This window comes from Labrus mixtus, chromosome 16, assembly GCF_963584025.1.
Source record: "Labrus mixtus chromosome 16, fLabMix1.1, whole genome shotgun sequence".
NCBI lineage: Eukaryota > Metazoa > Chordata > Actinopteri > Labriformes > Labridae > Labrus > Labrus mixtus.
In genome coordinates, this window is record NC_083627.1 from 17673247 (window position 1) to 17701145 (window position 27899).

Genomic DNA, 27899 nt, shown 5'->3' on the forward strand with positions numbered 1-27899 from the left:
CTGCATGTATCAGTCATGCATGAGCACAAACACAACACATTAGCGAACATTATAAATACTAATATTACACTAAAAAGTCAGATGACACAATTGAACATATATCAATAATATTGATACACTAATTTCTGAACAGCCAATGATAACTGTCGCCTATAAGCTACATAGGAAACAAACCTCACCTGCAGTTTAAGTCATAATGGGTGTAACTCAAATATTCTGTTTCGTCCTCTTTGAGTTGCGCCCTGACTTTTCTCCGAGTCAGCCACTCCCTTACGGAATTTGAGATTCTTCAGCATGAAGGTTCAGATCCGATCGTGTCCCCGAAGCAGCTAGTTTAAAAGCAGGCTAAAAGGAAGATAGGCCTACTTCAAGATAACCGAGAGTTATACAACTCTCGAGTCTACCAAGTTTGACTCTGAAAAAAGGAGGAAACTTTTACCTGGAGGTCCTTGAACTACACACTGCCGTCAGGTAGGCTACTGTAATGATTTAAAAAAAAAATATTCATATTAGCCATGGTTGATGTCCATTTACTGCCTAAATTGTGTCACTTTGTAACAGCCTTTCGTACATTTCATTATGCGTGTTCCAGTTTGAACAGGCTACTTCTTTCCGATATAGTTAGTCTATACGACACAACTATTACCATTCAACGAGCAGTCTTTTTTTTAATCCACGCTGGTAAACAAATTATAAGTTTGTGCTCAGTTTCAGATACAAACTGTTCAGGACTGTTTTCCTCTTAAATTTAGCGTTTTTCATCTTTTTCCTTCGAACCCGGAAGTTTGAGGGTAACTCAGTTTGCTCTACCCTCTGTGCCTTCGGCAGTCAGGCTATTGTGCCTGAAATACACTTTGAACACATTCTGTGTTTTTCATCATTTCACCTCCTCCAGCTGCTCGTCATGGGAGACATCGCGAAGGGGAAGAAGGCGTTTGTGCAGAAATGTTCGGCGTGTCACACAGTGGAAAAGGACGGCAAACACAAGCAGGGACCCAACCTGTGGGGTTTGTTTGGAAGGAAGACTGGACAGTCACCTGGCTACAACTATACAGCAGCCAACGTCAACAAAGGTACAGATAACTGTTTACTCATTAGGCTACATCGTGAACGGGCCACACAAGAGCATACACAACAAAAGAAAAAGGTTTCATGTAAAATAATAATTCCTCCTTAGTGTCTAAAGCTTTCGTTTTGTTTACACGTATACTCCAGGTTGTCACAGAGCATATTACAACATATTACCTGTCAAAGAGCATCATGCAGACCTGTGTATAGCCTATACCTAAGTGGAGAGAAAAGAAATGTGTCTTTTATCAATGCAGAATGGCATCATCATGCATATTAAGGTATTGTTTCATTTAAAAAAAGGTATTCCAGTTCACTTGTTCACTAAACTGACAATTTTAATGTGGTTTTAACATGATGACATATATCACTACTCTTTACTTAAATATAACATTAAAATGTGCCTCTGACTGTAAGAGGGCGACTGTTACTTGTAAAGAGCTTAGGAGCTACTGTATGTTGTGTTGCTGTCAGTCAGAGCAGCAGGTCTGAACAGGCTGAACAGCTCTGCTCGAACACGAGGCAATAAAACTAAACACAAGCAGGAATCTCAAGTGTGACAATGCAAATGTGTCCTTAACACTCCGAATGCGATAATGTTCAATATGACAAACGCCTTGAACATGTGTGTTTGTTTCATTCAGGTATCGTTTGGGAGGAGAAAACTCTGGATGTCTACCTAACAAACCCTAAGAAGTTCATTCCTGGGACCAAGATGATCTTCAGTGGACTCAGAAAGAAAAGCGACAGGAAGAATATCATCGCTTATTTAAAGGATGCCACCTCCTAGTGTTGTCAATGCACAGCACACACACACACACACACACACACACACTGCTGTGGACATAAACGCTAAACTGTAAGATCACAATGTGTTCTTTGTTTTAAGTTTGAGTCATAATTTGCATTAGATTTTTTAAATTCACATGACTATGTTGTGTTACCCTGGAGCATTGTTGCCACAGTGTTTCTGTGTGTGGGAGACTGTTTTTAATTATCACATGAGTCCGCCTTCAAGTTACATGTGGATTTTCCAGACTGTTCTCAGTTAAGGCTTCTTAAAGGGGCAGCATTGCATTCGGACTTTCTGAGTTGTTTACCTACAAATAAGACTACTGCTTGCACCTAAACTACACACTTAGTGGCATTTTTTGCCACTAGTTCTCCAGCTGCATTGTTTGTGGTTGTTGTTTTTTTACTTAATTTAAACGGGTAAACTTTAAAATTTCTCTATTTTCTTCTCTTTGGTAAGCCGGGTCATTACTTTGATTTTAGAAAGCTGCACTACAAAATACGGATGTTGGAATTTTTTAATGTTCTACTTTAATTTGACTTAAGAACGGTTGAGTTAGTCGTCTCTCAGCTGACAGGTTGGGGGTTCGATCCCCAGCTCCTGCTGCTACATGTCTAATGTAATGTAATGGCAAGAGACTTAACCCCAAATTGCTCCTGCTGCTTTGTCTGCGACGTATGAATGGGATTATTTACTGATGGACATTTTACATAGCAGCCTCTGCCATTAGTGTGTGAATGGTGTGAATGTGTAGGTGTGACCTGCAGTGTAATAGTGCTTTAATAAGACTAAAGCACTATACAAGCTCAAGTCCATTTTCCATTCAAGAACAGAATGTTCAGATGAAACTATATGTAAGTAACAAAGGTTTATGTAAGATTCATTACCCTAAAACTCAATGTATAATAATAGGCTAAATGTTTACATTTATATACACTTTTTACAAGTTACTGTTTTCTACCTTTGTTTTTTCTTTTTTAAGCAATACCTTGACCTTGTATTGAGTAACAGATGTGGCTTTATAAACTGTCTTTGTGATACTAAAGTACTCTCACTGGGATTGCATTGTTTCCTTCCTCTTTGAAATGGCATACCTACTCGTTCAGTCACTTGCTGTACTTAATATATGTTTGTAGTTTGTGAGGTCATAAAACAGTTAAATTGAAACATATTTATAAAAGCAAAACTAAAATGGATGAATGGATGATGGTTTAACTTGACACAGCCTAGATACAACTATATGTGAAATTTCTAGATCAATATACTGTCCCTTTAAGGGAATGAAGGTTATTTTTTCATTCAGAAAGCTAGCCTTTGTGTGAACAGCGTGGGGGTAAATTCACACATCTACACGGTGTATTTGCATGTCAAAATGCAGAGTGAAGGTATATGTAACATTTCTGAATATTGATTTTATTGATATAGTTTCCATTAACTGATATGTCCAGCAGAGGGCGCCATTTCGCTACTATAGAGCACATCAGCGCCACACATCGTGCCAAACGACTGTAAGCATTCTGATTTGAAATGTCAGAGCCATGCCAGCTATCCAGCACGTTGCTCTGAAGTCGATCCAGATTTGACAGCGGTTAATGAACCTATCATTCAGAGCCGCTGAGACGGGGCTGCCACCGCTGTGTTGGCCCCACTAGTGAGCATTTAGCACCGGGATTTAAAAAAAAAAAAAAAAAAAGGGCCCCTCCCTCCTCAATACTGGTGTTATTGATCAGCTGAGGGAAAGAAGCAGGCCAATAAGTGGATCAGATTTATTAGATTTCCATCTTGCCAGAAGTCAGAGGAGCTACAGTCTGCAGGGCTGCACACCGAGCAGGTCACTTCGAGGAGCGCGAGCCTGCGTGTCTACAAGTGCGGCATCATCTCAAGTGGAAGGTAAGTGGTGCTCGTGCATTAAAAAGGCATGGGTGTAAACGACACTGCTTCTATTTGTGCATTAAGGCATGCTTCACCTTTAATTACACGAGGAAGGGGAGGACATTTGAAGACAGTAATGAAGTTATGAATAACTGATTGAACACAGTGCAGCATGTTTTCTGCAAAACACGTGTCTAAACGTTGGATCATTTTCAGGATTTGTATCTTCTATCCAATATCATTAACTTGCATCCACCAGATAAAATGTGACCACACGTTGTTTGTGTGCATGGACCTGTGTCAGCCGCAAGATTGTTCTTTTATTTCTGTCATAATAAGCCTGTTTGTGTAGCCCCCCCCTTGGTCTAATTCTGGCACGAGGCTGAGGGGGTTGGTGCACGGCTGGAATTACAGTGGTGGCTGTATCTGCTGCAGTCTTGAGCTGCAACAAGTTTATTATGCTATGAGGAGAGAGAGAGAGAGAGAGAGAGAGAGAGAGAGAGGCTTCAAAGGACTAAGGGAGGGACAATAAGGAAAACTGACAGCTACCAGTCAGTGCATTACGTTCAGGCTGCAGAAATAGAGTGCATGTATGACAGCTTGTGGTGTATGTTTTAGGGGAAGTTAAACCTGCACGATGGAGCTGGTCAAACTTGCAGTGTCCTTGCACATTTTTCTGTGTCCTGCGTGGGCTCTACCCCGTCACTCCTACATGGACAGCATCCTGTCAGCACACTCAGGTGAGTAGTGTAAGTGTGCAAAAGGAACACATGTTGCATGCTTTTTCCACCATCTCAATTCATCATGACAGACTGATCACTAAATGCTGTTGGATGGATGTCTTTCTCTCAGTTCTCGGCTTGCTGGATGAGCCGGTGAGGTTTGACCCCTGCTGCCTCATGTCAGCCCCTCCGCCACCACTCTTCCCTCCTCCGCCTCAGCTGTGGAAGCGGGGCATCCCCGTAAGTCACACATGCATAAATACATCCCATTTACACTTGTGTAATCTCACAGTGGATCACTTCCTTAACTTCCTATTTTTCTTTGAATTTATGTTTCAAAAGGACGGTATAAGCGTCTTAGAGCCGAGTGTTTTTGGAGAAAGAATACCGGAAAAACAAAAACCTGAGACACCTGGGTGTTCACCTGGACCTCCAGGACCTCCAGGACCCGAGGGGCCTGAGGTAAAAAGAAAAATGTTGCAAACCTCCGATAAGGGGCTGCACCACTTTCAAGTCTAATTAAATCACAGCACATTAATCAGACATTGTACTCTGCATGCTGAAGCCACTTTAAGACAGTGGATGGAAATATTATTTTAAAAAATCTTGAAATGAAAAATTACCCTTTTAGTATTGATTTTTAACAAATGTACCATGTTTTTTTTAGAGTGTGTGAGCTGGATACAAATATGCTGTAATTTTTCAGGGTCAAAGCGGATTACCAGGCATTAGAGGACCAAAGGGGGAGAAGGTGTGTTGATAAAGCTCTTAAAATAGGCTTGTGATGTATTTTGCTACAGAAGTATTTCTGTTTGTGTCCTTGAGTTCCTCTTTGCTCCAAAGACTGCTTCATCTCCTCTACTCTCATTTGTCCTCTCCAGGGAGAAATTGGACGTCCCGGGTTGAAGGTGAGCCGCTCCTCCCCTCCTGCATGTCTTGATTCCTTGCTCATCTCTCTCTGGTCCATCTTGCATGTCCTTGGAATAATGGGATCTCAATATCCCTCTTTCTGCCTCTGTTGTCCCCTCAATGCATTCTAAATCTCTATGATGTGATTTGTCTATTGATGCGCTCAGAATATCCTCTGCAGCTGCTAAATGGGTCAAGCTACATTCGTCTCAGAAGCTGCTCTGACCACGCAACGAAGGTTGATCACAACCCTGAAGGTCTCCTGTCACTCTTCTGCTCCTCACCTCTCTCTCATCTTTTCTTTTTCCTTGGTGTCTTCCTTCCCTCTTTTCCTTTCCTTGGCCTGGCTCCATTAGTCCTTGTGCTGGACTCAAGTCCTGCTGATCCAAGCTCTTCAGCGATCCACTTCTGTACTTTAATCTCCCTAAGTGCTTTCGCTCTCCATGATAAATCATTCCACACGGCGGCAGGTCCGTGGTTTCTCTATAGGCTGCAGTTTTAATGACAAGGAGCTAAATGAGAGTACACTGCTAGCATGGCAGCAGCTCTGGAGTTCTTGTCCTGGTGTCACTGAGATGTGGGGCTATTGTGTAATCTGTTTGGCTTTCCTGCTTTCAGGGAACTGGCAACGGAACAAGTTCTATTAAGCCTTTATTCCTGTCCACTAAAAAGCCAGTCTTAGTGGCAATATTGTGGTTTGGCATGTATGTTTTTTTACTCTATTACTTCTGGTTAAGAAATCTCAGGAGGTCAGTTTGATGTGCTTCTGCCCCTTATTGATTCGCAAGAAAATCCTTAAGTCAGTTTTTCAGGGAAAACTGGGCCATGAAATGATCATTTTGATCAACAGAGATATTTGTATCAGCATATAGAGTAATGTACAATAGCAGAACCAAGGAACATAAAACAATAACAGCTTGTTATTGTCACAAAGCTATGCTAGCTGTTCCCCTGTTTTCAGGATTTAAGCTTAGCTCAGCATGCTAATATAACAGGGTATTAGCAATAGCCTTATGAATTTGAAGTCGACTTTAGAGGGATGCAGATCATGTTCTGTAACTCTTGTCAAGACAGTGAATGGTAATGTTTGATCCAAAGTAAACAGAAAAAGCATTACATTTTTTGCATCAATGTCTGTGTCTCTGTAGGGTCGTACAGGGGCTCCAGGCCTCCCAGGGAAACCAGGTCTACAAGGATGGCCTGGTCCAGAGGGACCAAAGGTACGTCCTATCCTCTAGATTTGCCTTAAAATATAGGATGAACTGTTACTTATTTTTGTGTCAATTTTAAGGGTGAAAAGGGGGATCCAGGACTCATGGGATTACCAGGACTGAGGGGACCACCTGGAACAAAAGTAAGTCACATCTTTTTGACATCATGAGCAGAATTGTGAACATGTTAGCAAAGACTACAGATGTTTCTACTCTAGCCACTAATGTGCCTGTTTATGAAATGGAAATTTGGAATTCAAATAAGTTTACCAGTCTAAAAGCAAGAAAATACTTTATATCTTGTGAGCCTGGTTATCTTTTCAGGCCGAGCGTGATACCAACTTGTGCGAGTATACAATGTCAGATTTGTTTGCAGAATACTGCTAACATTAGCAGATGACACAGCCTAAATACAACTCTATCTCAAATTGCTAGATCAATATACTGTCTGTCATACTGCGCTTCTCCTATGACATGCCATCTGCCTACAGTGCTGGTTTACATCTGGGCAGTAGAGCAGGGAGAGCAGGCCCATTAACTGGAGCATTAACTACATCTAGTGGTGGATGGCTGCATTACAGCTTAGACACAACATTTGAGGACATTATTATATTATATATTAATAGCTAACTGACTAGTAATTCTGGTGCCGATTTGTGAGGGTTAAAATGTTTAATCGTTTAGTTGACAAAGACATCCCCAGTAAAGACAGACTTGAGGTTTTTGTCGACCATTATTGAGTTTCGATCTGATGTTGTATCACTTACTTCTCTTTTCAGGGTTTGCCTGGTTACAAAGGAGAGAAGGTAATTTAAGAATCAATTCTAACTGTACACAGTTGTAACTTTAAAAATACTCTATCCTTATTTTAGTGTTTTTCTCTTCATTCTTTTTAAAAGGGGACTCGTGGAGACCCTGGAGCAGCAGGACCAAAGGGCGATAAGGTTGGTGGAGAAATATATTTATTTCAGGCCCTTGTTATTTTTTAGATTTTGTGTTGGTACTTCTTTGTGTCCCGTTTATGTGTGTCTTTCACTAATGGCACTTTTTACTATGTTCAATACTTGAGACACTTTTTTCAGGTCCCTTCATTTCAAGCTCTCTTGACTCCTCTATCTCAAATTTGGATCAAATGATCATTAAACACTTTATGAGACCTGCTCTACTGAGTTAATGACTTTTCTCACATCGTGTTCTCATTTTGTCTCCATTTAGGGCTCCATTGGTTTGCCTGGGATGCTTGGACAGAAGGTAAGAATGGTTCCATAATAACTACAGTTGAGAACAGGATTTAAACTGATCCTTCCTCAACTCCATTCCCAGGGTGAACAGGGACCAAAGGGAGAGCCAGGAAACTCAGGGAAGAGAGGACCTTCTGGACGGCCTGGGAAGAGAGGCAAGCAGGTGCGGAAGGACGTTGAAGAATAATGCACAGGGTGTTTGGTTCCCTCTGTGAACAATATGTTTTTGACGTATGTGTAAGATGTTTGTTGGCATCAGAAGTTCCACACATTTAAACGCATTGTGACAGCATCAATTAACCCTGGTGTTCGCACTTACACTCTGTGAACGAAGAGCTATATCTTTCACCAGCTATATGTCACAACTTCATATCCAGTGCTAACTTTAGACTTCCATAGGGGATTTAGGGTCTTTGACATCTCTATATATCTATACATCACTCACACGTTTATTTTCCATGGACTAGATTACCAAAGCTATGCACAAGTGGAAAAAGCATGGAGGTCACTTCCACTGCATGTTTACGTATGCTTGTATTCCCTGATGTTTGGATGTGACCTGGTTTGCACAGGGCATGAAAGGCCACAGTGGAACACCAGGAGTTATGGGACCCCCAGGACCCGCTGGTCCGAACGGACATCCCGGGCCACCTGGTCCACCTGCCTCAGGTACAATAGCTCATTAGTTAATTAACCTCAAATTTAAGTTTTAAATCTATACTACATAGACTTCATAAGAAGTTGATGTAGCCACACTGGTTTGTCGACTTAAGTCTTAAAAACATTAACCTAAGTAACTAGTTAAAGAAAGTTACCCCCCATAGATTGTTATTTGTTTGTGGTGTGAGCTGACATGTCCTGTTGGGAGAACTAGCTGTTGGTGAATTATAAACATTCATCTCTTCATAATAGCCAGTAGATCATGATGATTAGCGCTAATGTATACATTAAATAGTACAAGTTGCCACTTTGTTTTATATCAAACTATGATGTAGTCACATGAGTGTTAAAGTACTTTTCTTTGCCACACATTCTTTGATTTTTGCAGGTCTATATCTGGTGGGGGAAAAGGGAGAGAAGGGTGTTCCAGGTCCAGCAGGTCGTTGTGACTGTGATTCTACCCATGGTGCTAACAATGCTCCTTTTGGAAGCTACACACAGCGGACTGGTCCTAACAAAGTCCCTGCAGTAAGACACTGTTCAATTAAAACTGCAACCTTACAATATCCACTCTCAAAAATGATAAATCATTTCTCATCAGCTTTACCTTTCTCCTGTATGTGTGTAGATATTTGTTGTAAACAGTGAGGAGGAGATGGAAAATCTGCAACTGGACAATGCAATAGCATTCAGGAAAGATCAGAAGATGCTCTATTTCAAAGATAAAGATGGATGGAAGCCCATTCAGGTGACAACTATAACAGTGGTTTTAATCGCAATACGACGTATTTACACTGGATTTTCAAATAACAAGTGCTAGATGCTGTCATTTCTCAAACATTGACCAATGATTACATAACCCCTAAACACACTATCAGACATGTATTTTCCTAACAAACTAATATATCTGTAGAATTAATTTGAAAAATGGTATGCAGAATAAAGACTTGCAACTTAAGGGGACATAGAACTGAAATAACTTACAAGACACTTTTACAAAATGAACTATTTAGGGACAAAGCAACATGCATCTAATGTAACAGCATACACTGCTTTATTTGAAAGATCTATTTTAGGCCTTGTATGCCTTTATCTGATTGGACAGCCTATAGAGTAATCACCTGAAAACATAACTTAAGTTTTATTTCGTTTTCACCAACAATCTGTTTCTACAGGAGCTGAGCCGTGTGAGGAGGAAGCTTAATGTTATAACAATGTTGTTCATTACAAGAAAAATCAACTTGATAACGTAACCGAATAACATTGTGCACAAACAGATGCACTTACAGTACAAAACACCAGCAGAAGTTGGCATCAAACAGGAGAGATACAAAAACAACCAGTACGTTTACAAGAGGGGATGTGAAAAGAGTGTTTCTCAGTACCATGAGTTCCTGTCACAGTGAACATGAGCAGGAGGGTCAGAGCCAGCGCAGAGTGTGCACTGATTTATCCCTGATTACTCAGAAGATAAACATGTTAGGTTAAAATGGCTTGAAGAAAAAGAGGATTTTCTGGCACAAACTTCACCAACTGACAAGGTGCATGAAGAGTGAAAGGCTTAGAAGAGGCCAAAATGCTCCAGCAACACTTGTAGTAAGAAGATCAACTTAAAATGGACCATGTTAAAATGGCTTGCCATATAGGCCTACTTGGGCTATCATTATTATTATAATAATAATAATAATAATAATAATAATAATAAAGTTTATTTATAAAGCACTTATCAAAACCAACGTCACAAAGTGCTTTACAGAAAAAAGAAAAGAAAAAAAAAAGAAAATCCCAACAAATACACAACAATAAAATCCTATTAAAAGCTTGAAAAATAAAACAACATTCAATTCAAAATCATTCAATTAACAGAGAAAAGAGAAACAACCGAGACAAAGATTGGCTAAAGTTAACAGTAAAACAAATAAAACATCCTGGATGAAACAAGGATTATAAGAAGGCCTTACGATAAAAATTTGTTTTTAAAAGTGATTTAAAAAAAGACACTGATGTAGCTAGTCTGAGATCCTCAGGCAGGTCGTTCCACAGCCGAGGAGCCCGAGCTACAAATGCTCGATCTCCTTTAGTTTTCAAGTTTGAGGTGTGAACAGTAAGGAGGTTCCTGCCTGAGGATCTCAGGTTACGCACTGGCTGGTAAGGGGACAGCAGTTCAGGAATATATTCTGGGGCCAGACCGTGAAGTGCTTTAAAAGCAAGAAGTAAAACCTTAAAATCAATCCTAAAAGAAATGGCCAGTGTAAGGTCATTAAAACAGGTATTAATATACCTGGGTGTGGGGCCTAGGTTAAGTCTGTGTAGGAAACACTGGAAGTTCATTACCTTAATGGTAATGCCCCCTGGAATAATACAGAGGGCGCTGTAATGTAGGCTACATTTAGTTGAAAACTCTGTATAGATCTTTATATGTACTTAATTATCTATACATGGTGTGGCTGTGACTCAGTGGTAGAGTGGGCTGTCGCTCAAACAAAAGGTCAGGGGGGGTTTGATCCCCAGCTTCAGCAGACACATGTTGAAATGTCCTTGAGAAAGACACTGAATCCCGAATTGTTCCCACTACTGTGCAGCGATGTGTGAATGTGTATGAATGGGATTCGTTAATACTGATGGACACTTTATATAGCACCCTCTGCCATCAGTTTGTGAATGTGTGAATGAGTGAATGTGACGGGCGGTGTAAGAAATGCTTTGAGTCGTCAGAAGACTAAAAAAGAGATACACAAGCTCAAGTCCATTTACTATCAACCTGTGCTTTCTCAGTGGCTAATAAGGTCGTCTTTGATTTGGTTTGAAGCCCTTCCAGCCGTTCCAGTCCACAGAGAAAGTCCCGGACAGAGTTGGTGTGTGTGGGGATGGAAAGGTGCAGCCTCAGCACGGAGAGGAGTGTGATGATGGAAACCAGATCATCACTGATGCTTGTCTCGGTGAGTAACCTGCAAGCTTTATTATTCTTTATGAAAAGGACCATGTATGACAAGAATTTAGACCAATAACTATGCATGTTAGTCTTGAAAACAGAACAGCGTAAGTTAGACTTCTTGCTGCACAAGCACCACTTTGCTGTCTCGCACCCAGCTGTTCATGAGATACCCTGCAGAGCGTCGCCACAGTGCACCACAGAGTCTGAACCCACAGGGCAGCGCATAAAAGCAACGCACACTATGAAACTTTTCCTTGATCTTTCATTAATCTTGCCCTCTCTTTTCCTGCCATCCTCTCACTTCGCTCTGCTTCTCTGTTCAATTAAATTAGCAGAAAATGCTGTATTGGCATCCCTGAAACACACAGGAGTGCCAAAGCATTAGTAATGTCTTCTCTCTCTTTCTTTCCTCCCTTGCTCTCTCCTTACTCCTGCGTTTTCCCCATGTCCCCTCAGACTGTAAGTGGGCCTACTGTGGAGACGGATACCGACATGAAGGCATGGAGGAGTGTGATGGAAAGGACTTTGGTTATCAGACCTGTAAATCCTATCTTCCTGGGTATGTTTTTTTTTTTTTTTACTTTATTGACCTGCGTCTTTGGGCCAACATTTCTCATCATCTCCTTGGCCAAGATAGTGCAATTAATTTATTTAAGAAATCTGCAACCATCTTAAGCTAAAGACTGTACAGGTCACTTAAATTATCGTATTTACTTTTATTGATGATGTCTCTTAAATGAGGCTGCATTATGCTGCCAGCACTTACTGTATCATGAATTATAACTTGTATAAAAAATGCTGCATGATTTAAACCTATTTCTTAAAGTTATACAGTAATTCAGAAGTTTGGTAAAATATGCATATTTGCTTTTTACTGAGAATTGAAAAGATTGATGCCATTCGCATGTGGGTTAACTTAGCTTAGCATAATGACATGCACAATTCCAACCAGAAACTATCATTTTAAAACCTTTATTTGTTTGGCTGGTCCGAACTTCAGATACTGATCAAACCCACTTGTCAAACATTTTGACAAGAGCCAGAAGGCTGCTGTTTCATAATGTTTTGAGACTTCATGCTAAGCTAAGCTAATTAACTGCCAGTTCTAGCTTCATATTTGATGTGCAGAAATAAGACTGGTATTAACCTACCATTACACATTTCCCGAATTGATAACCATGTCTCTAAAAAAAGAGCTATTTGAGGTTTGCAGCCTAACTTCTGCCATTACTCAATGTAACTATTCACTTTTGAATAATACATATTTTTCCTTGTCTTCTGCAGGTCCTTTGGGCAGCTCAGATGCACAGACTCTTGCCTCATTGATTCCACTGGTTGCAAGTACTTCACCTGAACTGAAAAGTGGGGGAAAAAAATGGGCATCTCTACTTAATTACGGGGAATGTACTCCAGATTTCTCCTGAAGTTTTACCCTTTAAAAGTTACCTGCTGGACTAAGAAAGAGTCCTCAAGGGAAGCTCTTGTGCCTGCTCTGAGCCATGAAAAGTCACGGGAGTCTGCTTTGAATGGACCCGTCTCCCTTTGATCTTTAACTTTAGTGGACTCAGGGAGCAGCTTTATGTAACTGTCCCTCTATCGGCTGCAGGACTGTTACAGACACTTGTGATGACAGGGAACCTTTAAACGATTGTATCATATTAAATACTTACAATGTGTATGACTTGCTGACTGTTGATATAGAAATAAGCTATGTCCTGATCTTATTTTGTAATGAGTAAGGGTAAAAGAGCCTTTTCTTAAAGAAACAATGATATTGTTGATGCTGATTACTGTAGTATGCAAATCCGGGGTGTGCAAATGTGTTTACTCCTGTGCAAGACATGTAAAGTGCAATGTTATAATATTGCATGATAATGTGTACCAGAACACAGCTAGAAACTTTATATTGTGCTGTAAATGTATAGCCTAAGTTTTCCCAATTCAAATGGATGTCTAGATATAGCCCAGACAAAAGATATGTGTAAAAACTTAAACAAGAAGAAAACAACAACAATACCCTCCAGCAGCATGAAGAAACTGCTCAGTTAGTAATTCAGTCAAATATGATCGGTGGATAATCTTCCTGCATGACTGTAAATTTACTAAAACATGATACTCAAATAAAGATTGTAGGCCAACACATCAGAGTCCTAATTCTTTGAGCCAAAGTGTCTGTGGGCGGGGTTTAAAAAAAATCAAAGCCACCAATCAGAAGAAGACTTCCTGCAACAACACGTATAATGAAACAGCCACCGTGCCACGTAGAGGACCGTCCATCTGCACGCCTGCACAACATTTGTTCAAAAGTTTGACTTGCCTCTCTACCCTGTGGTTTTCTCGGTGTGGCTGTAGTGTGTAAGAATGCTGCTGTCGGTGCTGAGCTGGCTCTGCTCCTCTCTGCTTCTGTCTGTCAGCGGGGGGAAGCTGCCTGAAGCGGAGGTGCAGATAGAAGTCCTGCACAAACCTTTTCTCTGTCACCGAAAGTCAAAGTACGGAGACATCCTGTTGGTACATCATGAGGGGTACTTGGAGAACGGGACCCTGATTCACTCCAGGTATGTGTGGTGACTGACAGCACGGCGTGATTAGTTGTTACCATGTTAAAAAGTTGTTCTCTATTTATCCCAATGGTTACATTGTATGGACGCTACTTCCTGTATTTACTTTTCTTTATCAGCTTTAACACATTTGTACTGAAGTTGACATTGTTAGCTTGTTGCTTGTTACATTAGGTTTACATGACATTCCTTCAGCCGAGCAACATGTTCGTGTTGGCGCACGCGGGACGTCTCCTTGGTGACACCTCCTTGCAAGGGTCACGTGATATAACTTTAAAGGGTCAGGCCGCCAAATTGTAGCCTACAAAAATATATTTATTTCACATTACCCTTTACATTTCTGCCATTTGACTATCAATGATGTACAGATTTCTTACAGAAACGTCGAGTTTTTGCAATGATAACTTTATTTACATGGCACAAAGAGTTTACAAAGTACCTGGATAAATAAGGGAATCTAAAGAAGTAGGACACCGGGGCAAATACAGCTATAGTCAATACAGAGGTACATGCACAGGTCCTTTATGTCCAGTGACAGTTTATATGAATGTAGACCAAGAAGACAAATAATGTGGAAATCTATAAAGGTAGCAGAGGGTAAACAGAGAAAAAAGGTTCAACGCAACAATAAGAGTATAAGAGAATCAGTGAAACAGAAAGAAATAAAAATCAATAAAATAGCCCCATCTCTACAATAAAGGCACAAAAAGCCTAAAAATAAATCTTAAAAAAAAAGAGAGCGGATCTCCCAGTCCTTATCACAATTATTCCCTTCTCAGACACTGATCTACTGTTTCTGTATATGTGTGTCCACTAGTCGAACTCATGGAGACAAGCAGGCAGTGTGGTTCACTCTGGGTATCAGAGAGGTGATCAAAGGCTGGGATAAAGGCCTGCAGGACATGTGCTCTGGAGAGAAGCGGAAACTCATCGTACCTCCAGCTCTGGCCTATGGGAAGGAAGGGAAAGGTAGTTGTTGCTCTGTTCATAGCACGATGTAAGCTCTGCTGCATGAAGCACTTTTATTATTATTACATAACTTATTTATGCATGTTTTACCTGTCTGTCTTGTTTTAAATGGCTGTTTAGGACTCAAACGCTGAATGAAGGCTTCATTCAGTGATATTAGTCCACTTATTGTCTACATGGAGCATGTGAACAGTAGTGTGCTCTGCCCTGGTAAGCACATATCACCCTAACCAATCGCATCCATCTCTCCCATGTCTAACTAACTGACAGCATGAAGACAACTGTATGACATGTGTGACTCATTATGCACCCAAAGTTTGCTTCTCAATAACACTTACATTTCTGATTTTAATACTCACAATTGTATGCAGCATGTTTTTTTAACTCTTCTGGAAATCTCAGATGAAAGTCAGACAAAGTTTAATTTAACGTCCTGCACTGTGTTGTTGTCCAATGTCAGGCAAGATCCCACCTGAGAGCACACTCACCTTCTTCATCGAGGTGCTTGAGATCAGAAATGGACCAAGGTCACACGAGTCCTTCCAGGAGATGGACCTCAACGATGACTGGAAGCTATCGAGGAATGAGGTGAAGACAAGTAATACCTTAAAGGAAGAGTGTGCGACTTTTTGATCCAGTAGATGTCGCCCCTTGAGCGCCAGCATGAAACCAAAACAAACCGCTGTTTGGGGCGACACCTCCGCTATTCTGAAGTCTCCGCTCTCCTCCAGTGTCACACCTCCAACACCTCTCCACTCGCGTTCACCAAAAAGGAGTTATCAATTAAAACGCACCATAAAGTGCAAGCAGCGGACAAAATTGTCCTTTGCGTGAGCTACTATTGTCTGTGGCCTGCATTGTCGTGTTAGCAGGCTAATGTTAGCACACTCTAGTTAGCTCGTAGCTTCATATTGCACATAAATTGACACAGAATGACCAAGATCTAAACACACTAATGTGACATCCAAATAAGCAGTTAGTATGTTATTCTTATTTTCTCTAGTCCTTGACTAAAACAGCAGCATGTAAACATGATGTAAACACGGCTCCAACCACTGTACAGCTGGTGGGACTCGCGCTTCTCACTCATTGTAGACAGTCATGACTCAGAGAGACATTTACACAGGATATACTTGATTTCTGCTATATTTATCTTTAAAGTGTTGCACATTCTTCCTTTAACTATTTAATATTTCAGTATTCATGTGACTACACATATTACTGTAAATAGATGTGATGTAGACGTCCTCTTATTAACATGCCTTCTATTGTGTAGTTGGAGGTAAAAGATAGATCAGTCATCCAAAGTCAATTCTGAACACTGTAACTCATCCCAATCTCCTCCACCAGGTGAAAGAATACCTCAGGAAAGAGTTTGAGCGCCATGGCTACCCTGCCAACGACACCCTACATGAGAACATGGTGGCTGATATCTTCGCCAAAGAGGACGAGAACAAAGACGGCGTCATTTCCTCCAGAGAGTTTACCTACAAACACGATGAACTCTAAAGTCTCTTTAATGTGCCAAAATTCACTCAAGTCATTCATTCATGTTGTCTTCCAGTCTTCTGTGAGTTCACACAGTAGAAATACTTTTGTGCTTTTTTGAGTTCATTACTGAAACTGTCTCAGGTTACATGAAATATGTATCAGGAATTACTCTGCAGGACTTAAGCCAACAGCCGATTATATCTGTTTCTTTTTTTCTTTTGAGCAGGTTTTTACATTTGTGTGTATTTGCACAGGTCTTTTAAAGGCACCATGTGGCACATTCACATTTCAGAAAAATAATTTTCATTCATCTTGTATACACATTTTGAGACTATTTTCATTGTTTACAGTTGTCTCTTATTCATTTGCTAACATGTAATGTAAGTGGGTATCCATTTCTAGATTTCTTGTTTCCTTTTTGAAGGTTATTTGATTTAAAAATGTTCCCTTTGTTGGCCTTTGGAAGAAAAAAAGGTCTTGCTTCTTTTTTCTTGTAATAAAGAAATCAAACTTAGGCGAATAATAAGGATTATTGAGGTTTAGTGCAGACGCAATATGTTCTAACGTAATACGTGTCAAAAAACAGATTGTTTTTTAAAAATATATTGTAGTATATTCTGTATGTTTGGTCTTGGAAATGTGAACTTCAATTGTTTTTTGAGCATTAATCCTGTCTGCATTTTTTTGATTTACTTTCTTGAACAATATTTTTAGACAGAAGAAGTTGGGTTTTTTTTCTCAAAAAAGAGACCAACCAGTTGGTTTAAAAACAGAAAAAAATAACCAAGACCAAATTTATATTTATCAAAGGGCTCTAGTTAATTTAGTACGCACAGTTCTGGTACACCTCAACATAATCCAGCCAACACTATCAGAAACACCTGTTTGGCAAGTCGACATATCTGAAGCTGTTAAATTATACATGAATGCACTGTAGTGCAAAAGTGAAAAGGATATATTGATCAGCTCTGATCTTCAACATTTAGTGCAGTTTTAGGATTCTTTGTGGTTAGGATCAAATTTGTGTTTCTCTACAAAGAGTGATGATGTTCTTATTCTTCAACAGTACCTGTTTTGAGGTGTTTTTATGTGATTCTTGAGCTAGAAAATATTTCTAGTGCCAACGAAAATCCAGACTGTCTTGTTTCTGGTTTTGTTTTTACTTCTTTAAAGCAAATACATCACAATTTGACTGAAGAGCAATATCCCTGATCTTTTTATGGCATAATCAAACATTAACTTGTTTTTTTAAATAAAGTGCCAACTTTTTTTTTTTTTTTTACAGAAAATACTGTGGTTTATTTAGTGGTCACATGTTCTTTACACGTTGAACCAGCAGGTGGCACTGTCTTTTCATGTGTTAGTCTTGGTTAATACACAGGGAGAAAGGAAACAGTACACCTCATGCCATTATCTATTCATAGAAGACAACACCTCAGTGTTACTTTGAACAGATGCATTATCATTATCTTAAGTCAGTGTAGCTCCTTGTTTACAAATAGATTCATTTGTAAATTTGTCAAAAACAACTATCGCATAAACACAAAAAGCACCAAATTCTATACATGGATTTATAAAGCTTCATGGTTATGCTAGGGTTAACATATCCTGGACCACAAGTGACAAGATTCACCAGCCATTTTTGTTTTTGCAATAACTCTAAATGACATTTACTTAGCTTACAACTCATCTTGGTAACAGAGTAGATTTAGGTGATGTGGTTTACACAAAGGAAAACTGATGACATTTTGAAAGGATTGTCTCACTCAAACATTTTGAAAAAGCCTTTGGAAAAAATGATTGGGCCACATTTCTATACAAGTACATAGGGAAGTCCTTCTACAATTTTTACTTACTTTAAAAGTGGGACTTCACAAACTAAAAGCTCATGACATCTTTGACAAAAATCTCAGAGATGAAATTCATGTTTCTCCTCTGTATGTAGATACTGTCATGCTAACCAACGGTGTGAAGAGTCATGTTAAATATAGCTGCTGGAGGACACTGTCCCATGTGTGTGCGTGTATATGAGTACGAGCAGGGAGAGCCCTCCTCCTCACACACATTCAAAACATTCCACACTGGAAAAAGTCAGAGGTCACATAGTCAGAATAAGGCGGGACCCTGTTTGACACTCACATATACACACATATACACACAAATACACAAAACACAAACAATGCACACACAGGGAGCGCTTGCGTCCAAATGAGTCCACTGCTGTCCTGTTAACTCTCACAAGGAGGAGGAAGAGGAGGAGGAGGACGGAGTCTAGCTGCTGATATGTGTTTGGGGATGAAGATGAGTGTGACTCATCTGAGGTGTGTCCTCATCCCAGGTGGTTTGACATTCACTGCAAAGGAAGAAGAAGGGAAATGAAGGATGATTTTTTGAGTCTTAAGAGGGAAATAAAGAGTCCGCCGTGCTGTTACCTCTGTTTTCTTTGCTGGGGTAGATCCGAGGGAAAGGCTTGAATTCATCGGGCGGGGGTAAATCCTCTACAGGGTGGAACTGGAACTTGGATTCAAAATCATCTGCTAGAAATAAAATGTAAAGATGTAAATGAGAGGTCAGAACAATTAGGTAGCTTGCAACATAGCTTATTGTAATGCTCTTCAAAGCAGCCTGGATAAGAAGATCCACTGAATGCCTAAATTAATTCAAAAATATCAATATGAGCCATTATAAGATTCACATAATCTCCTTATGTACATCAACTGCAAACCCTAAATTTCCAAACATTTTCGAGTTGAGCTACATGTGTGAATATATGTAGCAGCTGTCCTGATTTAGTTTTTTTATTGCCAGGAGTGCATTTGTGAAAGGGGCTATCGTCTCACCCAGGCTGTGCAGGTGTCCATTCCTGAGGCTCGATGGGGGCATAGGAGGAGGTGGTGGAGGGGGAGGAATGCGGCTGGACAGCTCGGTAGAGGGGGAGCGTGCAGGGGGAGCTGGAGGTGGAGCCAGCCGACCCACACCTGTTACAATGGGACACATTAAGAAAACATCTAAGTCTAATACGGTCTTATATTCTAACTTATATTATATTATAATAAAAAGGCCAAAACACACTTTACTCTCAGTACACAGAAACAATGGTTTGTTGGCGCTGCTTGGAGAGTAAAGAGTTAAACAACACATACCGGGGTGGATTTAATGACATGCTGTAACTCCTTCCAACCTATACTTTTTTGGATGACAAAAACTAGCAATTACTACAAATATTTCTCTGGTGTTTTTTTTACTCTGGTGAAAAATGCAGTTGATTTTTTGACTTTGCACCAAATGCTTGAATTTTAAGAAGCTGATTGTATATTTGAATAATTCAGTATTTAAAATGTATGTTTTCTAATGTCACTAAATGTCACTTTGTATTTAAGTACCTGAAATTAGAGTAAAGAGAATAAGAATAAAGAAAGCATACACATAATTAATAAATGTAGAATTTTCATAAAATATTTAAATTTTTCATCTGCCTACCTTAGATGTAAATCTTTTTATCAAATCAGCATCACCTTAAAATATTTAATTTCCATTTATGAGCAAGTTTGTGCCTTGATTATTTTATTTGTATACTTTATAGAATCCATATCAAATCTGTTTTGGCTTGGGAACCCTTTGAACAAAGATATGTCTACTTACCGCTGTTGTTACAGATAATATATAAATAAGAAAGGAACTGATTGAAAGTAAAATCGTGTTTTGAGAATTTCCTGACGAACAGAACAAACGCTCCCCTGCATTTGAAAACCATTGTTACCCCAGAAAAATGTAATTTGTAGGTTTTCAAAAAGCCTCCAATTAAGAATTTAAAAAGTGCAATTTTATGCATCACACAAATTATCATCATCAGATCCACTTGTTGGCTCCATCTTGCTATCTATCCTCATGAACGCTGTGTTTGAACATGAGTGAAACATGTCATCTAACTGCTGCTTTGTAATGCTCACTGTAAACAAATGTGTGAGAAGGTTCTTTTTTTTATCTTGAATTCATTGGTAGGAAAATAAATAATTCCTCTTCTTTGTGTTGACATACCTGCACCCCTGGGCACAGCAGGCGGTCGTCTGGTGGGGGCGTTGCAAGGGTATGATGGAGGCAGAGAGCGCATAGTTGGGGAGGGCACGGGTGGCACCTTGGGTGGTGGAGGGGGGAGGGTAGATGGGCAGCTGGGGGTAAAAGAAACAGGGAGCGGTGGAGGAGGAGGTGGCGGAGGACCCAGTGGACTGTCCCGCAGGATGGGGAATCTGGACGGTTCAGAGTGGAGCGGAGAGGGGGGCGGAGGGTGGAAACACCCCGAGGAGCGGTCACCTGGCACTGCAGAGGGGGACTGGTAAGGTGGTGGGGGAGGAGGGGGGGTAGAGGGCTGGGAGATGGAGGTGTGGTGGGAGTGTTGGATGGGGAGCCAGGTGGGCTTGGAGACATGGGACGGAGGTGGAGGAGGAGGGCAGGTGGGTATAGGAGGATGCTTGTTGGCTGGACGTTCCTGGAAGGCTGGAGGTGGAGGAGGCGGAGGAGGAGCAGAAGGAGGGGTGGGTGGAGGCGGAGGAGGCGAGGAAGCGTAGAAAGGAGGTGGATGCTTGCTGCCATGGGAGGGGGAGGGAGGAGCAGAGGATGAAGAAGCGAGCGGGTGGTGGGCGGAGCTTCGGAGCTCTAAAGTCCTGTTAGGCTCAGAGACACTGCTGGAGTCTGCAGCTGAGGGGGGGTTCCACATGGGCTTCAGGGAGGCAGAGGAGCTTGAGCGTGAAACTGTAAAACATAAGCAGATACACACACACACACACACACACAAACATACACACACACACACACAGTAAGTTGTTTTGATGATCAAAACGTCAATGAACATAGAATCAGTTGGAGCAAAACATTTGTCACCAACCTGGAGTCTTTCCAGATTGGTCTCTCTGTCCTATAGGTCTAAGAGTGGGGAACCCTCTGGCAAAGAGCCCACCCAAAGGTGGTCCCATTGGCGCCATTCCTCCTGATGAAGCACCAACACTGTTGGATACATCTTCAGGACTGGTTTTGGGTTCTGGGGAACAGGACAAAGGATCAAAGGCAATTTTAGACCCTTTTAAGGATGCTTCGGCTCCTCTACACTTCAAGTGAGAACCCTTAAAATAATAAGAGAGGCATGAGCTCCACCAGATTTTTTTTATTTTGACAGAATCTTTGTATATATCTTAATCTTATATTTTAGCTACAATTTTGAAAAATTTGATGTAATGATCAGCCATATTCAACACAATCCTTTGCTACTGCCATACAGCATACCTTAAAGAAACACCACTCCTCTCCTTCCAAAAATCAGTCTTGAACCGACAGCTTTGAAGTTGTCAGTAGAGCATCAACCCATTAAAATGTGGAAACATGTAATATAATAAGTTGTACATTCTCAGTGTAACCAACTATATTAGCCTTTCTTCAATCAGGTGGTTCAGCTTGCTTGCTAACGTTATGCCGTGTGATATTAATGAGGAGAGCTTAGAGCTGTGTGAATCTTAGGAAACTAGGTGAATAGGTTGACAGTTTCTAGACTGGTAAAAAAAAAAGTAATTATACACAGTCTAGAGATGCATTGTTACATTTAAAAGCATTCAAAACTTGTAATGTAAAAGTATAATGGTATTTGCATTCAAATGTGACTTTGTACGGAAGTTGGTCTGGTTGCTGAAGAGGTGCCAGGTCACTTCCTGGGTAGTGCCAAAGGGCAAGGCACCGAACCCCTTACCCCTACCACGCTCCCTATGTAGCAGCCTCACTCTGACATCTCTCCATGAATGCATGTCTATAGGTCCTGTTTGTACATGTGTGTATTTCTGACCTAGGTGTGTGAGTAGCATGTCGCTCAATAACCGAGGTAGTACCAGAATTCCCCCTCAGGGATTAATAAAGTATATTTAAAAATTATTTTTAAAAAATCTAAACAATGAGCAGAATAACATATTATGCTGAATTCCTTGCTACATAGCATACAGCTAATTTAATAAAAAGAACTATAATGCCCCTGTATGAACTGAATACTTTTGCAAAAACAGCATATTCCATCTTTCATCTCCTTACAAACGATGATGTGGTGTAAAACTCATGTAACTTCCTGTTACTGTTGTTTTTATTAACAAAACTCTCACATGTGGGAAAATATTTCTTGCTGAGCACCCCTAAAGGTCCGACTCTAAAATCGCCCCTGCAAGTGGTTAAAACAGCTGTACCTGTGTTAAGAACTGTGTTTACTGTGTGTTAAGCAGTATTACACAGAACGTTTTTTTAATCATTAGAAATACTTTGAGAAAATTCAACCACTCTCACTCAGGTTATCCGGTTATTCTATGTCCTAAATAGGCTCAGTGTCATTGTCATGTGAATTCTGTTGGATAGAATTGTGTAAAATCAACCTAAAAGCAGCTGATAGCAAAGTTCAGGCAGGGACATGAGTACATTTTTACACCAGACAAAAGACTTCATGCCCCTTAACAAATGCACATCACTTCACTACACAGAGCGGTCTGTTACATCTGTCATTACTGCTCCATACAAGAAGCTAACACAACTACTGTAAGCTGCAGCTCTTTCAACAGGCCACATGCAAGTTCAACTAAAACACTGATCAACTGAATACACAAAGTGCTAATAGTGTTATATTTTTAACATATTTCATCTACCTAGTATATTCTCTCATGTGTATAAGATTATTGAATTGACTCTAACACGTTATGTCTTACCCATTGTGTTTGCCATCGTATACAGCTGGTCCTATTCTGCCCGTATCCTTATCTGCTATAATGCATTCCTTCCTAAAGTGCTGTTGGTGTGTGTGTGTGTGTGTGTGTGTGTGTGTGTGTGTGTCGATGGTGATGGTTAAATATAGTTCAAAGAGGGACATCATATCCAAATAAACTGTCTTTATTCCCTAATAGTGAACACCAGGTCATACCAGCACACAGACACACGTCACAATTACAGCGACTTGTGATGTATTAACTGTCTAACACAGCTTAAGTGAGAGTGTGCATATGAGTAGTCAATATGGACATTGCTCTTACTGTCGACAGCAGGAGCACTGCGGTCGTTGACCTGTGTGACTTTCCTGAGACGGGCTCCTTTCTCGATGTCGGCCAGCAGGGCATTCCTCCCACCTCCTCCTCCTCCTCCTCCTCCTCCACCAGACTGGAGCTTCAGAGGCTCAGACGGACACTGTCACAAGAAGAAAAAGCAACTTTTTACATCACCATGAAAAGTGTTTTACTTTGTGTGTTCTGTGAAAAGGGGCCCCCTTCAGGATACTCTCTTTCCTCGTTGTACCTCTCTGATTCCCCACATCTCGCCATCGTCCCCACAAAATGCAAACCTCCTTCAATCATCTGAAATAAGCTATGAGGTCTCCTGAGTCTTTGAACAGTTTTCAGCAACTGTAGAAGTCCATGCTTTTTTGCTCAGTTTTGTTATGCAGTGTTTTATGCTGTGATTTATCTGTTCATTTATTTCATCCATGTGTATGTAAAGCACTTATAACTATAGGCTACTACACCGTAACTGGCCGAGGATTTTAAAAAAAGGAAAATTTAAATAGTTCTGAAACTGATCGAAATGAATACTGATACCTCTGTATTTCCTACAAAGAAAAATAGTCCATCCACTGAAGATATGTTATTTCATAAGTAGTAATGCCTAAACCGGTACACAGGAGGTTCCAGAAACAAACCAAAGTTTCTCCAAGGAACTTTAACATAAGTGCAGAAACAATAAGACAATTAATATGTGAGTTGAGATAAGATTCTTGACAGTATGTTTTGATGAAGACTTACAGTTTTATGGTATTCTTTATTCTGTCTGTTTGTAAACTCACAGACTGGTGTAGGCCAGAGAGGCTAGCTAATGAAATCACCTTGGACTCTAGGACATTTGATTTGCAATTCTAACAATTTGTCCGACATATATTTCCAATTTAATCCCCCCCATGAAATTGTAACATCAAAAAAAAGGCATCAGATGTAATCCTGGAGGATGAATGCCAGATTTAAGGTTTTATTTGCTTTAATCTTTTTACATAAGAAGCTCGGTGGGGAACAAATGTATGGCAATATCATCATCAACTAAACGTAATTTCTTTGACAAATAAGATGTTCTACATACAAACAATGAAGAAGGTGCAGTAAAAGCATTCAGCACAGGGATAAATAAGGAGGGGAGAGGCTTATAAAAAAGGTTGATTTTTTTCCTTGTAGTCTGCTGCAGTGCATCACCACGGTGTGGCATTGTTTGCTGGAAGGGACAACTCTTCTAACATGAGGACACTGTGCGCCTGCTGTGGAAACATAACACTCTGCTGCTACTGAGAGCCTGCTGTTTGCACTACCTTGTGTGTGTATGTGTTTGTTTTCTGTGTGTGCATTACCCCAATCAATAATTCAAATCCCTGCAGGTGATGTCGACGGTCAGTGAGAAGGACACAAGCGAGCGTTTACAGTTGCATGAAAGAGACTTTGAGTCCAGACACAGTCTTACCTGTGGCAGGGCAGCGCTGGGTGGAGGAGGAGGAGGAGGTGGAGCCATTGGAGGAGGAGGAGGTGGAGGAGGAGGAGGAGGAGGAGGAGGAGGGGGGGCTGGCATGCTGACGCCTCAGATACCTGCAGACAGAAACACAGTCAGAAGCTGCTATTGTGTTAGGGGGCTCTTGGATGACCTCCTCCCCTCTTCTCTGGTCAGGAAGTTACTTCACCACCGTGCAGCGCAAAACAGGAAACAGCGAGCGCTGCATCCTCTCCAGAGAAGTCCGACATACACTCTCACACCCCTCCCATTAAACTCTGTCCTCCTCTTCTTCCCACAATGCTCTGTTGCAGGACTTGGGAGAGGAACAATGGAGCTTGTTGTGTGCAAAGTAAAGGACCCCATGCCCCTCAGACCTTCAGTGCAGTAGAGTGAATGAAAAACACATTGAGGAAACTCCACAGGAAAATACTCCAGTGTGCACTCACATTGCTCTTACAGCGAGCATAACTACACTCAGGGTATGTTGTTGTCAAGGAACAGTTTGAGGAGTTCAGGGTAGGATTATGTCATGTTTCAGTCTCCAGATGTTTTTTCTACTCACTTAGTAAATGATCCACAGCGACAGTCACTGAGACCTCCACCCAAACTCAGTGACATCATAAATTCTTCCCGAGCTGTCTTCCAGAGACTGAAAACAGCCTGAGGTTTATGCACATTCAGTTCTCTGCTGAATCTGCAAATGCCTCTCCTGAGCAATTTAATTAAACGGACAAGAGAACCTGCTTTTGTTGAATATCTATGACTCAATGTGTGTGTGTGTGTGTGTGTGTGTGTGTGTGTGTGTGTGTGTGTGTGTGTGTTTGGATCATGCCCCCCATCTATGCATCTGGCAGACCGTCCAGTGTTGCTATTTCTGTCTTCATATCTGTGTCAAGTAGCTTCTGTGACACTGTCAGCGTAGGTCTGTAAAGGGGGAGAAGCTGAATGTTGGTTAATTCAGCTCTAGAAAAACACATGGGCATCTCTTACACCAGTTGTTGTGAATCTTTGACCTGTTGTGCGCCTTCCTGAAGCAAAGACATTCTCAAGAGGCGCACGCAAGCAGCTGGAAGTAACAGCAACTTTTTATTTGAAGACTTGCAAAAGGATTGAGACAACTGATCCTATGAGTATCAATGACAGGGTATCAAGTATTCATTTCTGTTTGGGATGTAAGAGACCCCAGATGTAAACTACGGTTCAATTTGTTTATTTCAATCATTTTACCAGTGTGTCTCCTTTACAAAACACACGTCTGTCTTCTGGCACCTTCATCACGTGACACATTTGTAGCAAATAGAAAGAAAACGTAAAAGGTTATTTTTGTGTCATTACCATTGTGTTTTTCTATTTGTAAATTAGTAAATTATAGCTAGCATTATGTCAGTGGGAGCTCCAACAATGAGGACGTTTAAACCAAATCTACAATATGCAAGTGTTAATAGGCTTTTTTTACAATTTTATATTTTCATAGCAGGGACATTTCCCTAAAACTTTTCTTAACTTATTTCAAAAACTCCTCCCAACGTCACTTAAGTTTTGTTTCTTGACAATTTACCTTTTAAAAACAATTGACCTGGTAATGCTTTATCAAGACAAGATGCTGGGACAATCACAACACACCACATCCTCCCTCAACAGTCTCAAATGTCCTGTTGTTGTATTTTTTTTTTTTAATTACTCAGACAGTATTGTGAGAAAAAGCATGTCATACATACAAGTGTGTGTGTGTGTGTGTGTGTGAATAAGCCCACTGACTCACCTTCACAGAGTAGACTATCCGAAATACACCTGCTGTTACAGAAGCCTTCAATGGGATGGAGAACAGCAAACTGTCCTCAGTGAGCTCCTCATAGCGGGTTATTAGGAAAGTTTCCACGTTTTGTGTTTTCAAACGAGGACACCACGTAGGGCCTATCTGACGTATGAACTCCTTAAAGTAACAACAAAAACACCGTCCACAGAAAGTTTGACTTCACGTTGTATTTGAGTCCACGCCGCAAATGCTGACATGTAGCCTAAAGGTGGTCCCGTTCAATGCTCTCTCTTTATAGCGTTGGCTGTTTATTCTCTGATGAGCGCGCTTCAGGGGGGGGGGGGGGGGGGGGGGGCTGCGCGAGGCCACACCTCACCGCCCTGAACTCATCACGAGACCAATGGAGAGAGAGAGAGAGATAAAGAGGGAGCGCTTATTGGCTATAGGTGTCACTTTCCCTTGCCTTGAATTCCACCTGCTGTGGACTAAAAAAAAAAAAACATTTTGAAAAATTCATGAGAAATGGTTTTAAGAAGTCTTCACAAGGGACTTTAAGCGTAACTAGATCTTATGGGTGGAGTTGTACTATCATCTTGTCCTCGTATCTATTTCTCCGTCTTTGAAGTAGCACGTTATCGCCCCCTTGTGTTGAAACCCTACAACACAACAAGTCATCCTTCTTGAAATGAGTGCATGAAGTAATCAGAACATTGTTTCTGTTTCATTTACTGCATCTTAATTTACAAATCGGTGTGAATAATTACAACACCCTGTAAAGTTAATATTTCCTTTATATATTTCCTAAAAAAAAAATCAAACAGTTGAATTAGTTTGAAAAAAAATACAACATTTGTAAACTGTCTTCAAATAACAAATAACCCAAGCATAACAAAATAAAGATAGCCTACATGAAAACCACACAAACACAAACAGAACAAAAAGACAAAGTAAGACCTTAAAATGTGTTTCAATCACAAACACACAGAGATACAAACATGAACCTATGAACCATTCAACAAGCCTTTGCTGACATTTGTTCTTGTGGTTTTTTTTGGTCTGACTGTCACTTGGCGCTCTTTCAGTATTGTCTCAATAACATTCATGCCTAAAAAAAGCCTATTGAATTGAATTAAAACTGATATTTCCTCGTCATTCATGGTACATCAGTCACAACAACCA

General features: G+C 40.6%; 4 protein-coding genes across 6 annotated transcripts; 3 read left to right on the forward strand and 1 right to left on the reverse strand.

Annotated features, from left to right (window-relative positions):
* Window positions 1–263: 263 nt before the first annotated feature.
* LOC132990702 (cytochrome c-a-like) lies at window positions 264–2921 on the forward strand. Its single transcript, XM_061059071.1, has 3 exons — window positions 264–471; window positions 896–1073; window positions 1713–2921. The coding sequence occupies exons 2-3, from the start codon at window positions 905–907 to the stop codon at window positions 1856–1858; spliced, it is 315 nt and encodes a 104-aa protein (XP_060915054.1). The 5' UTR covers window positions 264–471; window positions 896–904; the 3' UTR covers window positions 1859–2921.
* A 403-nt stretch (window positions 2922–3324) lies between these two features.
* Window positions 3325–13553, forward strand: wu:fc38h03 (acetylcholinesterase collagenic tail peptide). 2 transcript variants are annotated; one of them, XM_061059067.1, is made up of 18 exons: window positions 3338–3751; window positions 4352–4473; window positions 4586–4695; window positions 4798–4917; window positions 5162–5206; window positions 5337–5363; window positions 6513–6584; window positions 6656–6718; window positions 7355–7381; window positions 7475–7519; window positions 7791–7826; window positions 7899–7979; window positions 8389–8485; window positions 8865–9004; window positions 9105–9224; window positions 11286–11415; window positions 11868–11970; window positions 12696–13553. In XM_061059067.1, exons 2-18 carry the CDS (start codon window positions 4371–4373, stop codon window positions 12763–12765), a joined length of 1389 nt encoding a protein of 462 aa, XP_060915050.1. In that variant the 5' UTR covers window positions 3338–3751; window positions 4352–4370; the 3' UTR covers window positions 12766–13553. The 2 variants fall into 2 exon arrangements, with proteins under 2 accessions (XP_060915049.1, XP_060915050.1); XM_061059066.1 differs by having other exon boundaries at window positions 3325–3751; window positions 4586–4917.
* A 98-nt stretch (window positions 13554–13651) lies between these two features.
* On the forward strand, window positions 13652–17709 carry LOC132990701 (peptidyl-prolyl cis-trans isomerase FKBP14-like). Its single transcript, XM_061059070.1, has 4 exons — window positions 13652–13966; window positions 14787–14938; window positions 15399–15526; window positions 16289–17709. The coding sequence occupies exons 1-4, from the start codon at window positions 13773–13775 to the stop codon at window positions 16445–16447; spliced, it is 633 nt and encodes a 210-aa protein (XP_060915053.1). The 5' UTR covers window positions 13652–13772; the 3' UTR covers window positions 16448–17709.
* Window positions 17697–27036, reverse strand: wipf3 (WAS/WASL interacting protein family member 3). Of its 2 annotated transcripts, none has more exons than XM_061059069.1 (8): window positions 26727–27036; window positions 24938–25059; window positions 23476–23626; window positions 21312–21464; window positions 20468–21178; window positions 19270–19407; window positions 18862–18963; window positions 17697–18782 (listed from the first exon to the last, which is right to left on the reverse strand). In XM_061059069.1, exons 2-8 carry the CDS (start codon window positions 25040–25042, stop codon window positions 18742–18744), a joined length of 1401 nt encoding a protein of 466 aa, XP_060915052.1. In that variant the 5' UTR covers window positions 25043–25059; window positions 26727–27036; the 3' UTR covers window positions 17697–18741. The 2 variants fall into 2 exon arrangements, with proteins under 2 accessions (XP_060915052.1, XP_060915051.1); XM_061059068.1 differs by having other exon boundaries at window positions 18862–18966; window positions 26727–27032.
* Window positions 27037–27899: the final 863 nt, after the last annotated feature.

Coding starts and splice junctions, on each gene's coding strand:
- LOC132990701 (XM_061059070.1), top strand. CDS start 13,773: ATGCTGCTGTCGGTGCTGAGCTGGCTCTGCTCCTCTCTGCTTCTGTCT. Junction 14,939..15,398: donor CTATGGGAAGGAAGGGAAAG/GTAGTTGTTGCT, acceptor GTCCAATGTCAG/GCAAGATCCCACCTGAGAGC. Junction 15,527..16,288: donor GGAAGCTATCGAGGAATGAG/GTGAAGACAAGT, acceptor CTCCTCCACCAG/GTGAAAGAATACCTCAGGAA.
- LOC132990702 (XM_061059071.1), top strand. CDS start 905: ATGGGAGACATCGCGAAGGGGAAGAAGGCGTTTGTGCAGAAATGTTCG. Junction 1,074..1,712: donor AGCAGCCAACGTCAACAAAG/GTACAGATAACT, acceptor TGTTTCATTCAG/GTATCGTTTGGGAGGAGAAA.
- wu:fc38h03 (XM_061059066.1), top strand. CDS start 4,371: ATGGAGCTGGTCAAACTTGCAGTGTCCTTGCACATTTTTCTGTGTCCT. Junction 6,585..6,655: donor CTGGTCCAGAGGGACCAAAG/GTACGTCCTATC, acceptor GTCAATTTTAAG/GGTGAAAAGGGGGATCCAGG. Junction 7,980..8,388: donor CTGGGAAGAGAGGCAAGCAG/GTGCGGAAGGAC, acceptor TGGTTTGCACAG/GGCATGAAAGGCCACAGTGG.
- wipf3 (XM_061059068.1), bottom strand. CDS start 25,042: ATGCCAGCCCCCCCTCCTCCTCCTCCTCCTCCTCCTCCTCCACCTCCT. Junction 21,465..23,475: donor CAGTGCTCCTGCTGTCGACA/GTAAGAGCAATG, acceptor CCTGTTCCCCAG/AACCCAAAACCAGTCCTGAA. Junction 18,783..18,861: donor CCCCAGCAAAGAAAACAGAG/GTAACAGCACGG, acceptor CTTCCTTTGCAG/TGAATGTCAAACCACCTGGG.